The sequence below is a fragment of the Leuciscus leuciscus genome (assembly GCF_965113295.1).
Source record: "Leuciscus leuciscus genome assembly, chromosome: 14".
Lineage (NCBI taxonomy): Eukaryota > Metazoa > Chordata > Actinopteri > Cypriniformes > Leuciscidae > Leuciscus > Leuciscus leuciscus.
In genome coordinates this window covers 16,915,155-16,934,162 of record NC_138738.1, presented here as the reverse complement: position 1 = coordinate 16,934,162, position 19,008 = coordinate 16,915,155, and the positions used below count along the sequence as shown (strand labels likewise).

Here is a 19,008-nt window from a genome sequence, read left to right as displayed (position 1 = left end):
AGGCCAACTAGGTTTAAGGGAACAGAATTTGATAGTCACATCAATAGATAGTGGACATCTGTTTTACTCGGAGAGCAGCGTTGGTCTTTATGTGACTAGATTATCCATTCATTAAGGAGAACATCACTGCAATGAGACCATTAAACTGGAGATGTTAAGAGACAACAGCTTGTCCCTAAGGATGTAATTTAATTCCATATTGGGGCAGTAAAGCACCTAAATACCTGCTGCCTTTTGTTTTCCCATCAAAGTTGTTTGACTTGAGGGGATCAAGTGTTGGGTGGGGTTTAGACAGGATGGATCGACCCAGCGTGAGCCGGCATAAATTGGGGTCACGACTCATGAGAAAATCAGACGTTCGCTAGACCTGAGAGAGGTTGGCAGAAGATAGAGAAGACCTTAGAGCAACTATGAGAATGTTATATTCTCCTGCTGTACTGCTGCTGTGTGCTGTGTGTAGCGTGTCCATCGTGCAGGCTGACGTGAAGACTGTCAAGCTGTGTGGCCGAGAGCTCATCCGTGCTGTCGTCTACACGTGTGGAGGCTCCAGGTGGAGGAGGTTCAGTCCGAAGGATATGGAAGGTGAGTTTGCTATGAGGCGTAAGATTCAAGATAATTCTGAATCATCACATGCATCTTAAATGCTGGCTTCATAACAAATGTGCTTACTTTATATTAATGAAACAAAGGTACTGTTTTATTGAATACAACTCCATATATTATAATAGAAATAATTGTTGTTATTTATCTATTTTAATCAAATGAACCAAATTATTAGAGATACAAAAAAAGATTAGCCTTTTTCTAAAACAATACTTGTATGTGCACGAGTCAGCCCTGTCATCCTGTGGAAGTTCTGTTAATTGTATTTCATTTGAATCCAGATAATTAAATAAGCTCAAAAGGAAGAGGGGAGATGTTGATAAAAAAAAAGAAAAAAAAATAGAAGTATAATGAAGTTTTAGAAGTATGTATGTATATATATATATAGTTTTAGAAGTATAATAAATGCAAACTAGAATGCATTTTATCAAAAGCGAGAGGGAATATACTGAAAAATATTGAATAATAAAAATATATATGAATGAGAATATTATGAAAAATGCAAACTAGAATACATGTATTATATATTTAGTTTTATTGTTTATATGGCATTTACATGTTTTTTAAACACTGTTTTATAAGGTGTACATAAAAAAAAAACTTAACTTACTTTTGTTAATTGCCAATGACTGTGTGGTTGTATGAGTATCTAAGCATCTCTTCCTCTTTCTGGCCCTTCAATCCTGATGATATTTAACAGAACACTGCTTTAATTGTATCAGTGAGATCAAGTCTCCTCCAGTCAACAGATAAACAACGTCTGGTGATATTACATTCCCATTAGACTGACACAAGTTGAGTTAGTCATTTTAACAGTGCAGGAAACATGCTCTCCTGTCTGTGGAGTATGACACCATCACATCACTTGAGACCTTGCATTGCATGCAAATATATCTATCTTTTTAAAATAACTGCATTTTGCCTTTGTCGTTCCACAGGGTTTTTTAATGGAGATCTAAGCAGCTCTGAGGATGTTAGTGAGAGTGTGGGATCTGACCTGATCAGACGAGACCTGAGTGATGTTTGTTGTCATTTAGGCTGCAAGAAAAGTGACCTCACGTTTCTCTGCTGAGGACTGAACTTGCGTTTTCTATTTGCCTCCCTGTGTTTTTTTTTTCTTCCACATTGAGTTCAGATGAACATGAACGCTTCTCTATAAAGTGTACAGTCGGTAGGAATTCATATAACGACTTAATTTGCCAATAGATTTTTCCTGCTGTCTTAGATCATACTGCTGCTACAAGATCATACTCTTGTACTTTAAATTGCACCATGAAAAGAGGATGAATATCAACACCAATGAAATTGGGTGTTGAGAGGTGCAAAGCAGTAATTGTTGTGATTAAAATGTTTTAATTGTAAATTTTATTTTGCAAACTGTCAATAAACATTAGTGCATACAGTATGCATCAAATGTGTATTTCCCCTACACCTCTAAACACTGAATCTGAAAATCACCATGATTTCACAAATATTTTATTGTCTGACTCCTTCATAAGTTTTGTTTGGTAAACCAATTTAGAGCAAAGTGAGTGCAATGATAAAATTATAATAAATTACATAACACAGAGCATTTCAGACAGATTACACAATATTAGTTCATAATTTATATATATATATATATATATATATAAACTGTAACATTCTTTTTACATGATTTATCACAATGTTTTTTCTTTTGTCAAATCAACTTAGATAATTTATGTGGTTCAGATAACATTTTCAGATATCATGATATAATACTCCATTGTAACAACAATTTTTTTTTATTTCAATGAACTCAAAATTGTACAGTGTGTATATGCATATATATATATATGCACTGTAAAAAAAAATTTTTTTACATGATTAATCACAACATTTTTTCTTTTGTCAGAACTTGTCATAAACTTAGCAGATTTATGTGGTTCAAATAACATATTTTGAGTTTATGTTGATTAAACCAATCTCCTTCATTGTATCATCTAATTTTTTTTTTATTTCAATGAACTTAAAATTTTACAGTGTATATATATATTCTCTCTCTCTCTCACACACAGGCTTAGAATATAATACAATAAATCGATTTATCAGGCTTATATGTTTTATTGTTGGAAAGAGCAAAGTAATCTCAGATCTTTGTTAACATTTTTTTGTACAAACACAGCTTGCACATGTTTCTGGGAAGAGATGATTTACAGTTACCAGACAGCGCCCGCACACACACAGACACGCACGCACGCGCGCACACACACTCTCCCTCCACACACACACACACACACACACACACACACACACACACACACACACACACACACACACACACACACACACACACACACACACACACACACACACACACACACACACACACACACACACACACACACACACACACACACACACACACACACACACACACACACACACACACACACACACACACACACACACACACACACACTAATGCAGTTCGACTTTCACACACAGCTCCACTTACATCAAACTGACATGAGTTTTCTCTTTTCTTTTGCACATCTGAGTGACGTTTCACTTTGGACCATGTAGACATACTGATTAAGCACTACACAGAATTGAACTCATAGGTTTCTTTTTCTTTCAGCTGAGAGACTCCTAGTTGTTCTTTGACTAAACTCAGTGCAATAAAAAAACCTTTAGTTTCAGTGCTCAGAAAATATGCAATGCAGTGTTAACGGACAGCGACGCTCCGCTCATCCTTAACATTAAATGTGGATGGAAACCTATGAATCACAAAGCACCAGTAATCTTCTCCAAACCATCACAACGTCTACATCAGACACTCAAAGATGCAACCAAAATGTTTGTTCCTGACAGTGAACATCAGAGCATCTGGGAAGTTAAACAGTAACACAGTGGGGGTTTTTTTTGTCCTTTTCATTTTTTTTTTCACAACAATATTTTTCACTTTATTCATAGGTTTAAACATTTAAAAAATATGCAGCTTATTTTCTCTTAAAGGACCATTCTGGAGATACACGTACATACGAAACGAAAAAAAAAAAAAAAAAAAACAATTTGGTCATTGAACCACTCAAGAACCTTGTCATCTCACAGAGACCGTTACCATTTGCAAAATAAAGAGGTTCTCAAGCGCAGGGGCTCATGCTCAGGACACTGAGGGGAGAGGCTGGATACAAACACATCTGCGTGAATGAGAAAATAATTTACAATGTCCAAAAGCTGACAATCCATTGTTGAACTAATAGTGCTGCAATATACATAACACTATAATAACATTAAGCATGACGCATCTAGGTAGATACAGTATCCCGTTTCATTTTCTCTTTTAAACGTCACCCGACCCATATATATTTATATAGCGTAAATTTTCTGTTGCACTTGAATTAAAAAACTTATATCTGAAATAAATTTAAAAATTATACCTTAGCATTATACTGTACACAGCTTACCTGACTACACAGATAACAAAAAGTCAAAAACTTCAAGGATCCTAAATTATGATACCATTCAAAGTCTATTCATATACAGTGTAACTTGTTTCTTTTTTTATACAACACATAATGAATAAATAAAAATAGAGTGATGTCATGTACTCTGATGTCTAACACTGTTCCCTTGGGAATAACAGAAAGGCTATTTAACAATACAAGAAAACACCAAACGGCCTTCAAGGCATATATTACCAATTTAAAAGGACTTTTCTGTTGAGGAAAATCATTTTTGTGTGTCTATTGCAAGCAGGAGTGTTTTAAAGCTGAGGCTGTCTATAAAGAGTTTCGACAAAAAAAAACAATTTCTATTGTTTTTCAATTAACCTGACTTCACTGAGAAATTAAAATGAGATATTCCTGAATACGTTTTCATGTCTAAAAAAGCTTGAGCAAGACCTCTTACTACATGCAACGGTATAGCGCCATCTTGTGGCGGAGTCTTATTCCTCTTTTAGACAGTCAGTTGTTTACCTTACTAATTTGCTACCTTGTTCGAAAACCGTGATACTTTTTGACAAACTGAATGCATAGAGAAAGAAAAACATTACATGTTCAGTATCACTTTTAGAGAAGGATACAGAGAATTCAGGTTCAGATAGGCACAGCCAATAACACATCGGACAGAAATAGAGGCTAAACCTTACAAACAAACCCAGGTCGTTTAACTGCAGTAATACAGATGTTGCAAAGTGAATAAAGTTCACACATATAAGAAGTACACCCTAAAACGGTCCACATTTACAATGCAACTCATATAATACTGCTGGAGTGTGTGAGGTCCACCTGTCTCGTACATCTACATAGGTTTATCCATAAGGTCAGGTAGGGGTCAGGCTTGTGATCTGTCCTGTGTTAAATAATCAGAATTGGTCCAAAATATGCAGACTGGCATGGATCAAAGATGCTGTTTAGTTGTCTGCGATGTATTTTCCTATGGTAAAAGAATAAACACAATTGTACATTTTAAATAAATGCATGCAGTGTAACTTATTTTCGCAATGCATTGATAATCTCAACCAAAATAACCGAACTCTGACTCTCTGGAAGATTCTTAGGCCCCAAAACAGCTGTCACTCGCATAACTCACCTGCTGCAAACCTCTTCTTGATAAGGGAAAAACGATATCCAAGGCCAACCAGTTCGATGTCACAGCCTGACAGAGTGCTGCCCTCACTGGTGAACTGCACTGCCACCGGGGCGGGTTTACTGGGACCCTCTGTTAGCTGGAAACGGGCCAGCAGAGATCCGACACCTGAACATATGAGAAAAGAAATAGGCAACTTATTATTATTTATTATAGATACTGTATATACACTCGTTCAAAGGTTTGAGGTCAGAAATGAATACTTTTATTCAGCTAGGATGCATTAAATTGATAAAAGGTGACAGTAAAAACATTTATGTTACTAAATGATTCTGTTTCAAATAAATGTTGTTCTTTTGACCTTTCTATTCATCAAATAATACTGAAAAAAAAAAAAAACATGCACAAAAGGTGCATTTTGTACTTTTCCACAAAAGTATTAAGCATCACATGTTTTCAACATTGATAATAAAATGAAATTATTCTCTGTGATTGAATGATTCACTAATGATTTCTGAAGGATCATGTGACACTTTGCACTGGAGTAACGATGCTGAAAATTCAGCTATGCCATCACAAAAAATTGCATTTTAAAATATATTACTGTTTTTACTGTATTTTTGATCAAATAAATTAAGCCTTTCGTGAGAATAAGGGACTTATTTAAATCTTACAGACCACAAACTTTTGAGCATCAGTGTATATATAGGCCTAGACAAAATTTTATCATGATTCTCACCTCCATTCTCAGACTTCTGCGAAATATCAGGAATCTTCCATAAGATTCTCTGCTGTTCCGCATTCCTATAAAGGTACCAATAAAATTAGTATATTATCTAGAAAGAAAGAAAATTGTCAAACGATCTCTTCCGTCAAATCTAGAACTATTCAGTGTAATTTTTCAAACTCTATAACTAAAGTTCGGCACACTTTTCACATTTCAGGGGTTTCTCATAGGGGTGGTGGCGCAATGGATAAGACACATGCCTTTGGCGTGAGAGACCCGGGTTCGAATCCACTGTGAGACACCAATGTGTCCCTGAGCAAGACACTTAACCCCTAGTTGCTCCAGAGGCGTGCGACCTCTGACATATATAGCAATTGTAAGTCGCTTTGTATAAAAGCGTCAGCTAAATGAATAAATGTAAATGTAAATGTTCTCAGAAGTGGAAACCGTCGTAGTAGGGAGAAGACAGAAAATTACATTTTTGTATTCCATTTAGTCTAATAGCAAAATAAAAATCTGTAGCATTTCCACAACATTCCAAAAGAGGAAAAAATATCGAGAGATTGATTAGAGCAGTCAGAAGAGTGAAAGATGTCAAATTTGCCATCACTCCATCAGCAGTTGTATTAGAAACACTTTCACAGCAGGATCAATTCACATTTTTCTCATTTACTGCCAAGATAATATAACGCCAAAAAGTATACCGTTATAACAAGTTTAACGTTATAAATGTTAAATTTATACAGTGAGGAAAATAAGTATTTGAACACCCTGCTATTTTGCAAGTTCTCCCACTTAGAAATCATGGAGGGGTCTGAAATTGTCATCGTAGGTGCATGTCCACTGTGAGAGACATAATCTAAAAAAAAAAAAAAACAGAAATCACAATGTATGATTTTTAAACTATTTATTTGTATGATACAGCTGCAAATAAGTATTTGAACACCTGAGAAAATCAATGTTAATATTTGGTACAGTAGCCTTTGTTTGCAATTACAGAGGTCAAACGTTTCCTGTAGTTTTTCACCAGGTTTGCACACACTGCAGGAGGGATTTTGGCCCACTCCTCCACACAGATCTTCTCTAGATCAGTCAGGTTTCTGGGCTGTCGCTGAGAAACACGGAGTTTGAGCTCCCTCCAAAGATTCTCTATTGGGTTTAGGTCTGGAGACTGGCTAGGCCACGCCAGAACCTTGATATGCTTCTTACAGAGCCACTCCTTGGTTATCCTGACTGTGTGCTTCGGGTCATTGTCATGTTGGAAGACCCAGCCCCGACCCATCTTCAATGCTCTAACTGAGGGAAGGAGGTTGTTCCCCAAAATCTCGCAATACATGGCCCCGGTCATCCTCTCCTTAATACAGTGCAGTCGCCCTGTCCCATGTGCAGAAAAACACCCCCAAAGCATGATGCTACCACCCCCATGCTTCACAGTAGGGATGGTGTTCTCGGGATGGTACTCATCATTCTTCTTCCTCCAAACACGGTTAGTGGAATTATGACCAAAAAGTTCTATTTTGGTCTCATCTGACCACATGACTTTCTCCCATGACTCCTCTGGATCATCCAAATGGTCATTGGCAAACTTAAGACGGGCCTTGACATGTGCTGGTTTAAGCAGGGGAACCTTCCGTGCCATGCATGATTTCAAACCATGACGTCTTAGTGTATTACCAACAGTAACCTTGGAAACGGTGGTCCCAGCTCTTTTCAGGTCATTGACCAGCTCCTCCCGTGTAGTTCTGGGCTGATTTCTCACCTTTCTTAGGATCATTGAGACCCCACAAGGTGAGATCTTGCATGGAGCCCCAGTCCGAGGGAGATTGACAGTCATGTTTAGCTTCTTCCATTTTCTAATGATTGCTCCAACAGTGGACCTTTTTTCACCAAGCTGCTTGGCAATTTCCCCGTAGCCCTTTCCAGCCTTGTGGAGGAGTACAATTTTGTCTCTAGTGTCTTTGGACAGCTCTTTGGTCTTGGCCATGTTAGTAGTTGGTTTCTTACTGATTGTATGGGGTGGACAGGTGTCTTTATGCAGCTAACGACCTCAAACAGGTGCATCTAATTTAGGATAATAAATGGAGTGGAGGTGGACATTTTAAAGGCAGACTAACAGGTCTTTGAGGGTCAGAATTCTAGCTGATAGACAGGTTTTTTAGATTATGTCTCTCACAGTGGACATGCACCTACGATGACAATTTCAGACCCCTCCATGATTTCCAAGTGGGAGAACTTGCAAAATAGCAGGGTGTTCAAATACTTATTTTCCTCACTGTAAATGTATAAATTTTTTGAAACTTTACTAGATTTGTGATGTTGATAACCGTGGAATCGCATCATCACAGTCTGTGAAAAGAGTCCATCATAATGCTTGATTTTCACAATGACGATTTGAGTTTTGAAGACTAGAATTCCATTTCTAGAAGAGTCCCTCACCAGGCAGCTGGAGGAAGCACAGCCTGCAGTTTGCTGACGCCTCCGTCCACAGGGATGAGGAACTGAACATTGTTGAGGGCGACAGGAGTGGTCATGGCCCCACCGTTGTATTTGTAGTCTATCCTCAGGTCGGTACTGGTGGGCTCACACCTCCAGCTCACTGCTAGATTTAGAGGAGTGGACTGTAGACCCTTCGGTAACACCTGATGCACATAGGGAAATGAAGTGGTAGATGATCCTCAAATACCACAAAAACAATAAAAGCAAATGTTGATTTTGTTCATTTAAAAAGACATTTCACCGCTGGAAAGATGAATGTGTATTTAAATTGGGTCATTTAGTAGAAATGTGAAATTATTTTAGAAGTTGGTGCCTTCTAGACTGAGAAAAGCCAGAAAAAAAGCCATGTGGTTTAATTCATGTGGATGAAAGACAACAACTCCCAGAATGCACTTGCTTCGCTGCCCTACGAGGCCACTCCCAAGCCACGCCTACCGGTTACAGAGGGCAGTATAGGAAGAAATGATACAACTAGGCTACTAGTTGACTCGAAACTGAAAAAAGTTTTGTTTACTCGTATATGATCAACTGAACTGAATTGAACTGAATCAACACTGACTTGAGCTGAATAATGACTTTACAGATTTTTTTTTATAGATCTGCAGAATCTTATCTTATATTTGATGACGTTTGCATCACTGATCATTATTTTGATGTTTATCGCCATGACACTGCTTTGAAACAATCTGTATTGTATAGAGCCCTCTAGAAATAACTGCTTGATGTCCGAAGTAAAATATGGGTCCCAAAGCAAAACTAATTGAGAATGGTTCATGTAAGATATAGGGCAAATACCTGTTGAAGATTTTCTAAAACCGAATATGACTACATGTGCCCTTATGCCTGTTGTCGATGCTGCTTTGAGGTTCGGTTCTTCTCACCTGATATTTCAGCATGTCTACATTGTAGTAAGTTGCCTGTGGCTTCTGCTCCGACACTTTCTTTAAATGGGTCATCAGGTTTGGCATATTCACCCAGAACTCCTTTGAGTTTGGATTTGGCTGTGTGGTGTCACTGTAGGGAATTTGAAAGTACATTCAATCTTCAAATCATACTAAACTGAAATAAACAAATAGCCATTATCATTTCTTACTAACAACTAACCCTAAACCAAACCCTAACCGTATATAAGTAAATGTAGTTTATTAATATTACTCAGTACTTGTTTGTGTAACTACACTGTAACAACGTCACCTTTAAATAAAGTGTAACTGAAATGTATATTGAGCACCAAATCATCACATTAGAATGATTTCTGAAGGATCATGTGACACTGAAGACTGGAGTAATGAGGCTGAAAATTCAGCTTTACCATCACAGGAATAAATTACATATTTCACAATATTACAGTTTTTACTGTATTTTTGATCAGCATAAGAGACTTACAGACCACAAACATTTGAGGGGTAGTAATGCTTTTGCAAAATCAGTAAATGATCACTTCTCCACAGAAAACAGAGAATGATATACTACCCTCCAAAAGTGTTGAATCACACTGTGATTAGTCATACAGTACGTGAGTCACCCTCAGCTGACTGTAGGCAGACACGAATGATTCTGAAGTGAGATCTCACCCTGAGAAGATGCGCTTAACTATACTGAAGTATTACCATGAGTTACAAACTCTCCTTCCATTACTAATTATGAAAGTCCATAAGCAACAATTCATAATACATTTCATGGCTGATGCTTAAAGGATTAGTTCACTTCAGAATTAAAATTTCCTGAAAATTTAGTCACCCCCACGTCATCCAAGATGTTCATGTCTTTCTTTCTTCAGTCGAAAAGAAATTAAGGCTTCCGCCTATGTCACGCGTGCAATTTGGACTTTCAAACCATACCCCATTGAAGTCCACCAAATGGAGAAAAATCCTGGAATGTTTTCCTCAAAAAACGTAATTTCTTTTCGACTGAAGAAATGAAGACATGAACATCTTGGATGACGTGGAGGTGAGTAAATTATCAGGAAATTTTAATTCTGAAGTGAACTAATCCTTTAACTTGTGGGACTAATAAGGACATTTGTAATGATCACTAATCAATACATACTGTATGATGGGGTTTAAGGTCTGTGAAGGTTCTGTTGTAGGTGATGTTAGATCAATGTTATTACCAGCACAGTAACTGTGGGTTAGGAAGGACGTGTTCCAGACGACTGTAGTTGGTTATGCTGAAGGTTAGCACAGCGGGCGAGGGGTTATTTGCAAAATGCCTTGTGATGCCTGCTGGGAAGGACAACACCATCTCTCCGGTGATCTTCACCACAGACCTTAGAGAGTGACATTATTAAACACGTACATAAGTAGAGGTCTGGTGTGTGAAACAGTGTTAGAAACAGAGAGATCAATAAAACATTTTAGGTGCTGTAATAAAGTGAATAAGAAAGGAAAACAGATAAACAGAAGAGATTAGTGAGGGAGAGAGATGACAGTTAAATAAGGTTCCAATACTTAAATGTGCTTTCAAAGTAAGGCTGTGTCAAAAACAGTATTCATGCATCTACATATTAATTATGATGCAAAAGTCATATAATTTAACTTATGTAAATGTGGGGACGTATAATGACATATTTAACTGACTCTAGCTTCTTAACTCTTGCAAGGATTAAAGTATTTTTGCTTTATTTTAAAGGTATATTTTATCCCCCCCCCCCCAGCTAAACTGTAACTGGGATCAAATCAAATTCACTACTTGAATGAAAACGAGTGATCGAATTCGGACACTGAGAGCGCCGGAAGGGCTTCTGCTTTTGCATAGTTTGTGCTTGTTGTTTAATAATCATTTGAAACTTAGCAAACTGGCAGCTCCAGTAGAAAGGAAAACATTTATTTGGAACTGTCATGGAAACTATGCACAAACCATAATTAAACAATTTAACAATCAATTGAAAAGGAATTACAGCATATTATTATGCTGTAGCAACATTGACCAGCAGTTTGGAAAATGAATGGATGGTTGATTCAGATGCAGCGGGAATTCATTTGGCGTAACCCTCTAAGTGCATTATGGGTATTCTCTAGCCACTGAGTGTACATCGGTTGTATACTTGTTATTGAGGTGCATTATGGGATTGAATAAGAGCACTCGATAACGTCCACTATTGTTTCAGACAACACTACAAACGGCTGTTCCCTCAAAGAGTGCTCTATTTGATTTTGGACACAGCCTTAGACTGCTACACAAAATACAGACAGACACAAAATATCTAAAGGCCAGCTATATGTTCATTTCATTTAATAATATCCCTTACTAAAATGTTCTAGGTGTGCATTTCTTAACGAAGAGGCGGAAAAATAATAATTTTGTTCTTTATTCACACACAAAGTAGAACTTCAGAGCTAGATGTGAATCTGTTTTGAGATATCGTGTCATACTTATTGAGGTCAGCTCCTTTGAAGTAGGCACTGACTGTCTCTGTGAAAGCTGCAGCCACAGGCAGCGTGTCCTGGGCCCCCATGGTGAGGGGACTGGGCCCTCGAGAACAGCCTGAGAGAACAAAAACACGCACACACACCACAGACTCAGAGTCAGAATGTGTTTACAGACAAAAACACAATTTCGATCAGTCACTGAGCTACATCACAAGAGGCAAATACATGGGTGATAAAGAATGAGAGAAATGGAAATACAAACAAATAGACAAACAGTACAATCAGCAGCTGACAAAACAAATTTATTCATTTGTATTTTAGCAAGGCGCTTGAACCCAGACCTAAAATCTAGCACAATGCCTTCTCCAGATGAACACTATTTTCTGCTTATTTGTCTTGTTAGGACTTGTCAGTAAAAGTGTGCAAGTTAATTTTCTTGCTTTAAGCTTATTTTCAATGCTGAAGATTACTGTGGATTTCACCTAATGCATTCTCAAAGGACAGATAGCTCACTTTGGGCATAGCAAACACAACGCAGAAAAACAACTAATCGCCGACGATTGGCTCTTTCGCACTAAAAGCGAAACAAATAAGAGACAGGCAAGAAAATGCAAATTCACGCCTGTTAACTGGATAACTAATTAAAAAAAAAAATTTATGAAAACAAAAATAAATAAAGACAGAGATGACATTTAACTAAAATAAAGTCATTTGGTTGTTTATATCATTAAATTATATCAACGAAAGTCAGCAACAAAGACATTGGTAAATGAAGTAGCATTAAAACCATAAAGTATATCTGTATTATTTAACATATTAATTATTGTTGTGACGTTTCAGTGATAAGTAAACAATCCTTAATGTAAGGACACTTACATCACATTTAAAAATCTGTCTTTGCATTATAAAACAAAATACAAAACCAAGTCAAAAAGTTTGCTTTACATCATCTGCTAAAAATTGTACTAGAAAAGGTATAGTAGCATTTTTTGCAAGATGCGACATGGTTTGATATATTTTTCAGTGTGGCTTAAGCGTTCAAAAGTGTCGAAATAATACAAATATTTCTGTACCACGGTATGTTTACACAGAGATTTTAATTGTGGTAAACAATGAATAACAATCACAAGCTGATTGTTTTTTGACCAGTTTTTTTTTTACAATTTATGCAATTTATGCTTTTCTACGTGAGGCTGTTTCTAGTCTTTTTTGAATGCTTGAGTTTGAATGCAAGTCTATTAATTTGGATTTATAAGATAAAAAGAAAAAAGAATGGAAGAGAAGTTGAATGGAAGTTGAAACAGATAACACTCAGCTTCAATGGCATGCACCTGAAGCTGAAACAATGTGTTATGATGATCCAAGACCAAAGTCGAAATGAAAAGATCAAAGCAGACGAGCCACAAGAACCAGAAGACATATTAGTGACGCAGGAGGAAATATGATGGTCGTGAAGGAAAAGAAAAGCTGCCAGTGACTGTAAGATGAACAGTTAAATGGCAAAGCAGATATACAGAGCAAAGCAGATGTCATGGTGATTTGATGAAGGAACGAATGCGTGAGAAAGGGGGGAGTCAGATGTCAGATGAGACTTGAGTGTGCACGCGCTACGTCCTTAGATATAAACCCCAACTTACCTTCAAAGGTTAAATAAAACTTGCCTCTGTCAAACCACACGAGGGAGGGCTGGTCTGTCTCTGTGTTGGAGGGGGAGGAGGTATAAGGACGGGGGGAGTGAGGAGAGGCAGGGAAGGAGAAGGGGGAGAGAAGGACAGTAGCGTGAGTCACACACAGGTCCATCATACGGCACAGTGATGGGGGCCAGGGGCACAGGTCAAAGATGGTCACAATTCACTTTAGATGGGGATGACTATGATGTGTGAAACATTCACAAAAGGGAAAACAATAAAAATAATTCAATCTTTGTATAATTATCAGTCATTTTATTTGCATCAAGACGAATTACGGATTTAAGGTGCTATCAGCTTCAGATTTATAGTTGTTATTAGCAAGGAAGCATGAGCAAACTTTTGAGAAGTGACTTTTTTTGAGAGCTGGGAGATTCAAAGAGTGTACAAAAATGATATTCTATCAAATATTTTAACATTCTGATTCGTTTACGTATAATATCAGGACAGATGAACGCTTGAGATGATTTGAGCTGCTTAGAAATTAAAGCCTCTGGATTCAAGGATGATGTTAAACAGCTTATTTTTAAACTTTTGAAGGAATAGATCATCCAAAATTAAATGTTCTGTAATAGTCACTCACCCTTTTGGCATTTTAAACCCATATACTGTATTTTTTTTCTCTAAAATGGACAAAAAAAGCACTCTTGCATTTACGTGTACATTCATTAAAAAGATGATGGCGTCTGAAGCAATTTGACAATAAAGTATCATAGCAGAAACTTCTGCACTATATTCCAAGTCTTCTGAAATTTTTCGTAAAAATAATTGTTCTTCATTTGATTCTTGAGTTTAATGATACTGGCTGGAGAGGAAGATTATCAGTAAATCGTGACTTACATTTCAGTCTGTTCCTCATACAAACTTAAATCAACATATACGTTTATTGTGCTTTTATATTGTTTTTGTTATTTCAGTGTATACTTTTGTTCTATGGAAGAAATAATAGCGAAGGGGTTTAGAACAACGTGTAAATAATGACAGATTTTCATTTTTGGGTAAACTATTTCTTTTAAAATAGGTATTTAAAGAGTGCTTTTGATTGTGTAAAAGTGCACGTCTGATATGTGAATTGGATGAGGTAGCTGCAGTAGGGATGATGGGCAACAGGGGGTGGTAATGGGTGACACAAGTGGGAAAAGCAAATGAGGGCTTCTTCTACTGTGCTGGAGAGTGGTAATACAACTTTAGACAAAACCAGGACCAGGACTATGAATGAAGTGAAGATCACTTAAGCAATGAGAAGATGCGAGTTGTACAATAATTCTGAGCATCTCAATGCGTAATCCTGAACTGTTACATTGATGCTCTAATGCTACATTCCCTTCATCTCAGAATGTCCTACCTGGAATAGCGCAATAGAAGATCAACTGAATTTGAACTCGGAAACTCATTGCAACCCAGGTAGATGATTAACACAGTTAATGATTAACATCTACTTTTAAGCAAATAAAATGAATCAATGACTCATAGTTCTTACATTATAGGATTGTAACTGTTTAGGAAATTGATAGAGAGAGGGAGAAAAATAAAGGATCCTCTATTGATAATCATACCCTTGCAGATTAAATGCTTGCATTGAATAGAGTCTTCATTTTTGACAATAAAATAATTGCGAAGATAATTATGTACGTCATCCTCTGAGCATCTGGCACTTTATGGTCAGAGATATCAAGTAGGAATATACCACATTTGAATTTGAATGAAATGCAGCATAGGATAATGAAGATCAAATTTAAATATGTGAATTTCACCTGTGAGGACTACATTTATGTGGCAGTAAAGCTCGACCTTTGTAACATGATGATGTTAGAAATGCTTTTATCCAGGTGCAACATCTGAGAGCTCTCCAATCAAACTTATGTGGAGGCAGGCATACTGATCAGCACTGCTGCCACTTGGGCCAAATTCCAGACCGCACTTCAAACACTGAGAGGATGTGTGTGTGTGTGTGTGTGTGTGTGTGTGTGTGTGTGTGTGTCATCTGTTCAAGCAGCATGGTGGTGCTCTTTGAGTTTTCTGAAGAGTCTACAGCCAGACAGATGCTTTTCAGGGACTAAAAGACTCTTCTGTTCCTGGTTCTTGATGTCAGTGTGGGGTGTTGCATATGTGATACAGACGGAGCAGTCTCTGACATGCATGATAGGCTAAATAGACACGTCATCTTTCATGGATGTGAAGAGCAAAATATGGCAGAAAGAATTAAAATGAATGTAATACTGTGGCAAATAGTGTTTGACTGTAATCAACATGAGATGAGTAAAAATAAAAAATATGTGCTAAAAATGCCAGTCTTTGGGGAATTAAAGGAATATTCTGGGTTATTTATCACCTAATGTCTATGGACAGAATCAGCAAGGTATGCTGCTGATCACTATATGAAGTACAAGTTTATAAAAAATAAACAGTAAATGCATCATTTTATACAATAGCAGCAACAGCCATATGACAAAAGACAGTTCAATTTATTATTAATATCAATCATAATAATTCTTCTGCAAAGTATACAGTTCAATACCCTAACTGTAGGATTCTGCAGTTGTTATTATTTAAAAATTCATATATAATATCCAGTCACAGATGTGTGTTTATTATCGTTTTATTTTACAATAATTTACTATATGTATTATTTTTCAACAGCTTCAAATATGGCTCATCCTATCGGAATTGAGAATACGAAGTATCCATTTTTTAGTTACCAAATATATTACTAAGAGTTAGCTCAACTTAGCTCATGTTCCATGTCCCAACGAAAGTATCCATGTTCACTTTTTTAGCTGCTCAGACACGAGTTAAATATAACTATACAGATAAGGCTGTATGCTGTTTTTATCACACAAGTCTGCTAAAAAGCCTCCATTCAATTGTTGTAATTATTCTTACATTAGTTACGGTTTGTGCTGTGATAGTAGCATATTTTCTATCTGTACTGCCAGCTTTATTTATCTGTACTACAGCTATTTCTGTAATCGACAACGAGCCAATGATTCTGCCCATAGACATTAAGTCGCAAATGACTTATAAAGTAAATCCCTTTAAAGACTCTTTATGTGAAAATCAACTCATTTTTTATCTTATTTATAAGTTTAGTCACTGGTGAAAAAAAAAATATATATCACCATGAATGAGCTATGCTCTGACAACTGACTCTATGGGTAATGTAACCATTTGTTACATTGTTGAATCAGTGGTCTCCATCCCATCCATTAAATCAGGAGGGTTTCATAGCGTACCTGCTGGAACGTCTGCCCGTCTCTCAAAGTTGGGAAGTTTGTCTACAAAAGCGTCATCTTCTGACATCAGACAAATACGTCAGCCCAAAAGACAGGACAAGAAAGACGACAAAACACACACACAAAAAATAAAATAAACGTAATTCAAATTAAATAACAAATAATTGCAAAGAAAAACTAAAAAGTAACAAGTCATAAAATCAGACGTAACAATGTATGCAAGGCACATATTTAAAAGACTAAAAAGACGATAACTGAAGAAAAGTGAATGGAATGGTAAAAAAAAACGAAAAAAATTATGAAAAACCCCCCCCAAAAAGATGGAATAGCACAAGCAACAGATAGACCAACATCCATGAAAAGCTCTAGATTAATAAACTCTTGATTCACATGACAAAACTGTTTGCAAATCAGGAAAATCTCAGGAAAATATGGAACAAAATCTTTCCCTGCTTGGCATCAATGAAAGCTTCCAATAAAAGCATTCAGACTGGTACAGCAGATGTACCATTTTGAAAAGTCCAGCAAAGACACACTGGCTTGGTTTCACAGACAGGGCTTAGACTAAGCCAGGACTAGGCCTTAGTTAAATTAGAGTATTTAAGTGGCTTTTATAAACGTGCCTTAGAAAAAAAATTACTGGTGTGCATCTTCAGACAAAACAAAGGCACTGATATATTTCAAGATATGTCACTGCAAGTTAGCTCAAACATGCATTTTAGTTAGTAATTTTTTTTGTAAATCGTAAAATGCCTTTTTAGGCCTTTGTGTATTTTTACAATGTAAAGATACATACAGATGGACAAGAATTTTAGGGATTATAATTTAACTAATAGAATAGAACCTATACAATATCCAATTAATCCCAGCAAAATTTCCACTTAAACACGCACAATACAAAATGATGCACAATGGGCACACATAGTCAAGCTATTATTCAGTCTATGATAAGCAAAACTATATTTTCAGCAAAGCAATGAATCTTCTGCCATAATTTCCAGCGATCTAATACATGACTGCAGAATGCTGGAGATTTCCCTTCAGTATTATAAACTAAACAGCAGCATCAGCAGCATCACCATACTGTTTTACTCTAAACTAAAACAAAGCTGTGAAAATATCACTACAGTGAATTCAAAACTGTGATTACAACTGAGCACTATGGCACCTTAAGAAACAGAGGACCCTGTTACACTGAATTCTAGATAGAAAGGCTGATTTCCAGAGCAGACACATAAAGACAGAGCACCATGGCAAAGCAGAGAGAATGATGGGAAATGGAGTCACACCTGACACAGACACGGAGAGCTCTTTACCGACGGTGGGAGTGGTGGCAGCACTCAGAGAGTTGGTGGAGGAGATGGAAGAGGTGCTCTCCGCACGGGCCAGCGGAGCCAGAGGAGGGGGGCTTGACGAGTGTACAGGGGGGCTGAACGGCCGATTCTGATACGAAAAGCAGGGAAAAGGAAGAATAGACAGAGGGGATATTCAGTAACAAAAGAGTAGGAGTTTATCATTCTGGTCAGGTAATCAGGAGGAAATTTACTCTGAGCACCATGTGGTAGTGTTCCTTGTTTTTTGTTTCATTAAATAAAGAATTTTATTGAATGAAAACTACATATGTAGTAAATGTCAACTTTAAGGCTGGGTCTGGTTTTCTGAGGAGTGAGTTCTTACACCCTATAAAGGTTTTCCAAATGAATTGGGTCATAAAAAGGTCAGTGACACTGAGACTAACAGGGACAGTAATATTTACCATTTGAAAGAAGTGTATTTTTTTTTATGTTATCACGTACCACATCCCCTACGCTTGGTTTCCCTGGAGGCAGTTTGGGTCGTGAGGGTGGCCGAGGTGGGGGAGGGGGAGGGGGAGAGCTGCTGGTAGCCAATGGGGTAGATGGGTGTACAGGGGAGGAGGAGCCTGTGGAGCAAGAGTATTCCATTAAAGCAAAGCCATACAAACAGTAACATGCATCAAGCCCATTTAAGAGTTCTACCTAATTTGGATAAAATGGCAATACATTAAAAAAGTTATGATACTTGATCAAAATAGCCTCACAAATCACCTATAGAAAGCCAGGATGCTTAGAATATACTGTGGAAACAATGAAAACAAAACATTATTTGTATCTTTGAAAATGAAGATGTTTACGGTATATAAAAATAGATGCATGACACTTCTGATTAGAGCACTGCTAAAACACGAAACCCAAAAATGTAGTAGTACCATTATGCACAAGAGTGGTGAGAATGTACATGTCTCTATATAGAAAATAACGAGGCAAAAAGTTGTCAGATATATTTCACTTCACCCCTCTTTCTAAGAAGGCTCT

At 37.1% G+C, this 19,008-nt stretch overlaps 2 protein-coding genes across 16 annotated transcripts in view; one reads left to right on the top strand and one right to left on the bottom strand.

Annotated features, from left to right (window-relative positions):
- The first annotated feature begins 23 nt into the window (after positions 1 to 23).
- insl5a (insulin-like 5a) lies at positions 24 to 2,557 on the top strand. The gene is made up of 2 exons (XM_082136047.1): positions 24 to 582; positions 1,542 to 2,557. Exons 1-2 carry the CDS (start codon positions 411 to 413, stop codon positions 1,673 to 1,675), a joined length of 306 nt encoding a protein of 101 aa, XP_081992173.1. The 5' UTR covers positions 24 to 410; the 3' UTR covers positions 1,676 to 2,557.
- Positions 2,558 to 3,501: 944 nt separating this feature from the next.
- Positions 3,502 to 19,008, bottom strand: part of sgip1a (SH3GL interacting endocytic adaptor 1a) — a 75,642-nt gene continuing 60,135 nt past the window's right edge. For 8 of the 15 annotated variants that reach the window (XM_082136010.1, XM_082136017.1, XM_082136019.1 and 5 more), the window contains 11 exons: positions 18,472 to 18,596; positions 17,965 to 18,118; positions 16,676 to 16,735; positions 13,392 to 13,451; positions 11,758 to 11,869; positions 10,497 to 10,652; positions 9,265 to 9,397; positions 8,324 to 8,526; positions 5,900 to 5,964; positions 5,164 to 5,328; positions 3,502 to 5,007 (listed from right to left, as the gene is read on the bottom strand). In XM_082136010.1, the coding sequence (XP_081992136.1) occupies positions 4,985 to 5,007; positions 5,164 to 5,328; positions 5,900 to 5,964; positions 8,324 to 8,526; positions 9,265 to 9,397; positions 10,497 to 10,652; positions 11,758 to 11,869; positions 13,392 to 13,451; positions 16,676 to 16,735; positions 17,965 to 18,118; positions 18,472 to 18,596 (1,256 nt within the window). In that variant the 3' untranslated portion in view covers positions 3,502 to 4,984. The remainder of the gene's footprint in view (positions 5,008 to 5,163; positions 5,329 to 5,899; positions 5,965 to 8,323; positions 8,527 to 9,264; positions 9,398 to 10,496; positions 10,653 to 11,757; positions 11,870 to 13,391; positions 13,452 to 16,675; positions 16,736 to 17,964; positions 18,119 to 18,471; positions 18,597 to 19,008) is intronic. The other 7 variants (XM_082136022.1, XM_082136024.1, XM_082136016.1 and 4 more) reach the window with 7 other exon arrangements.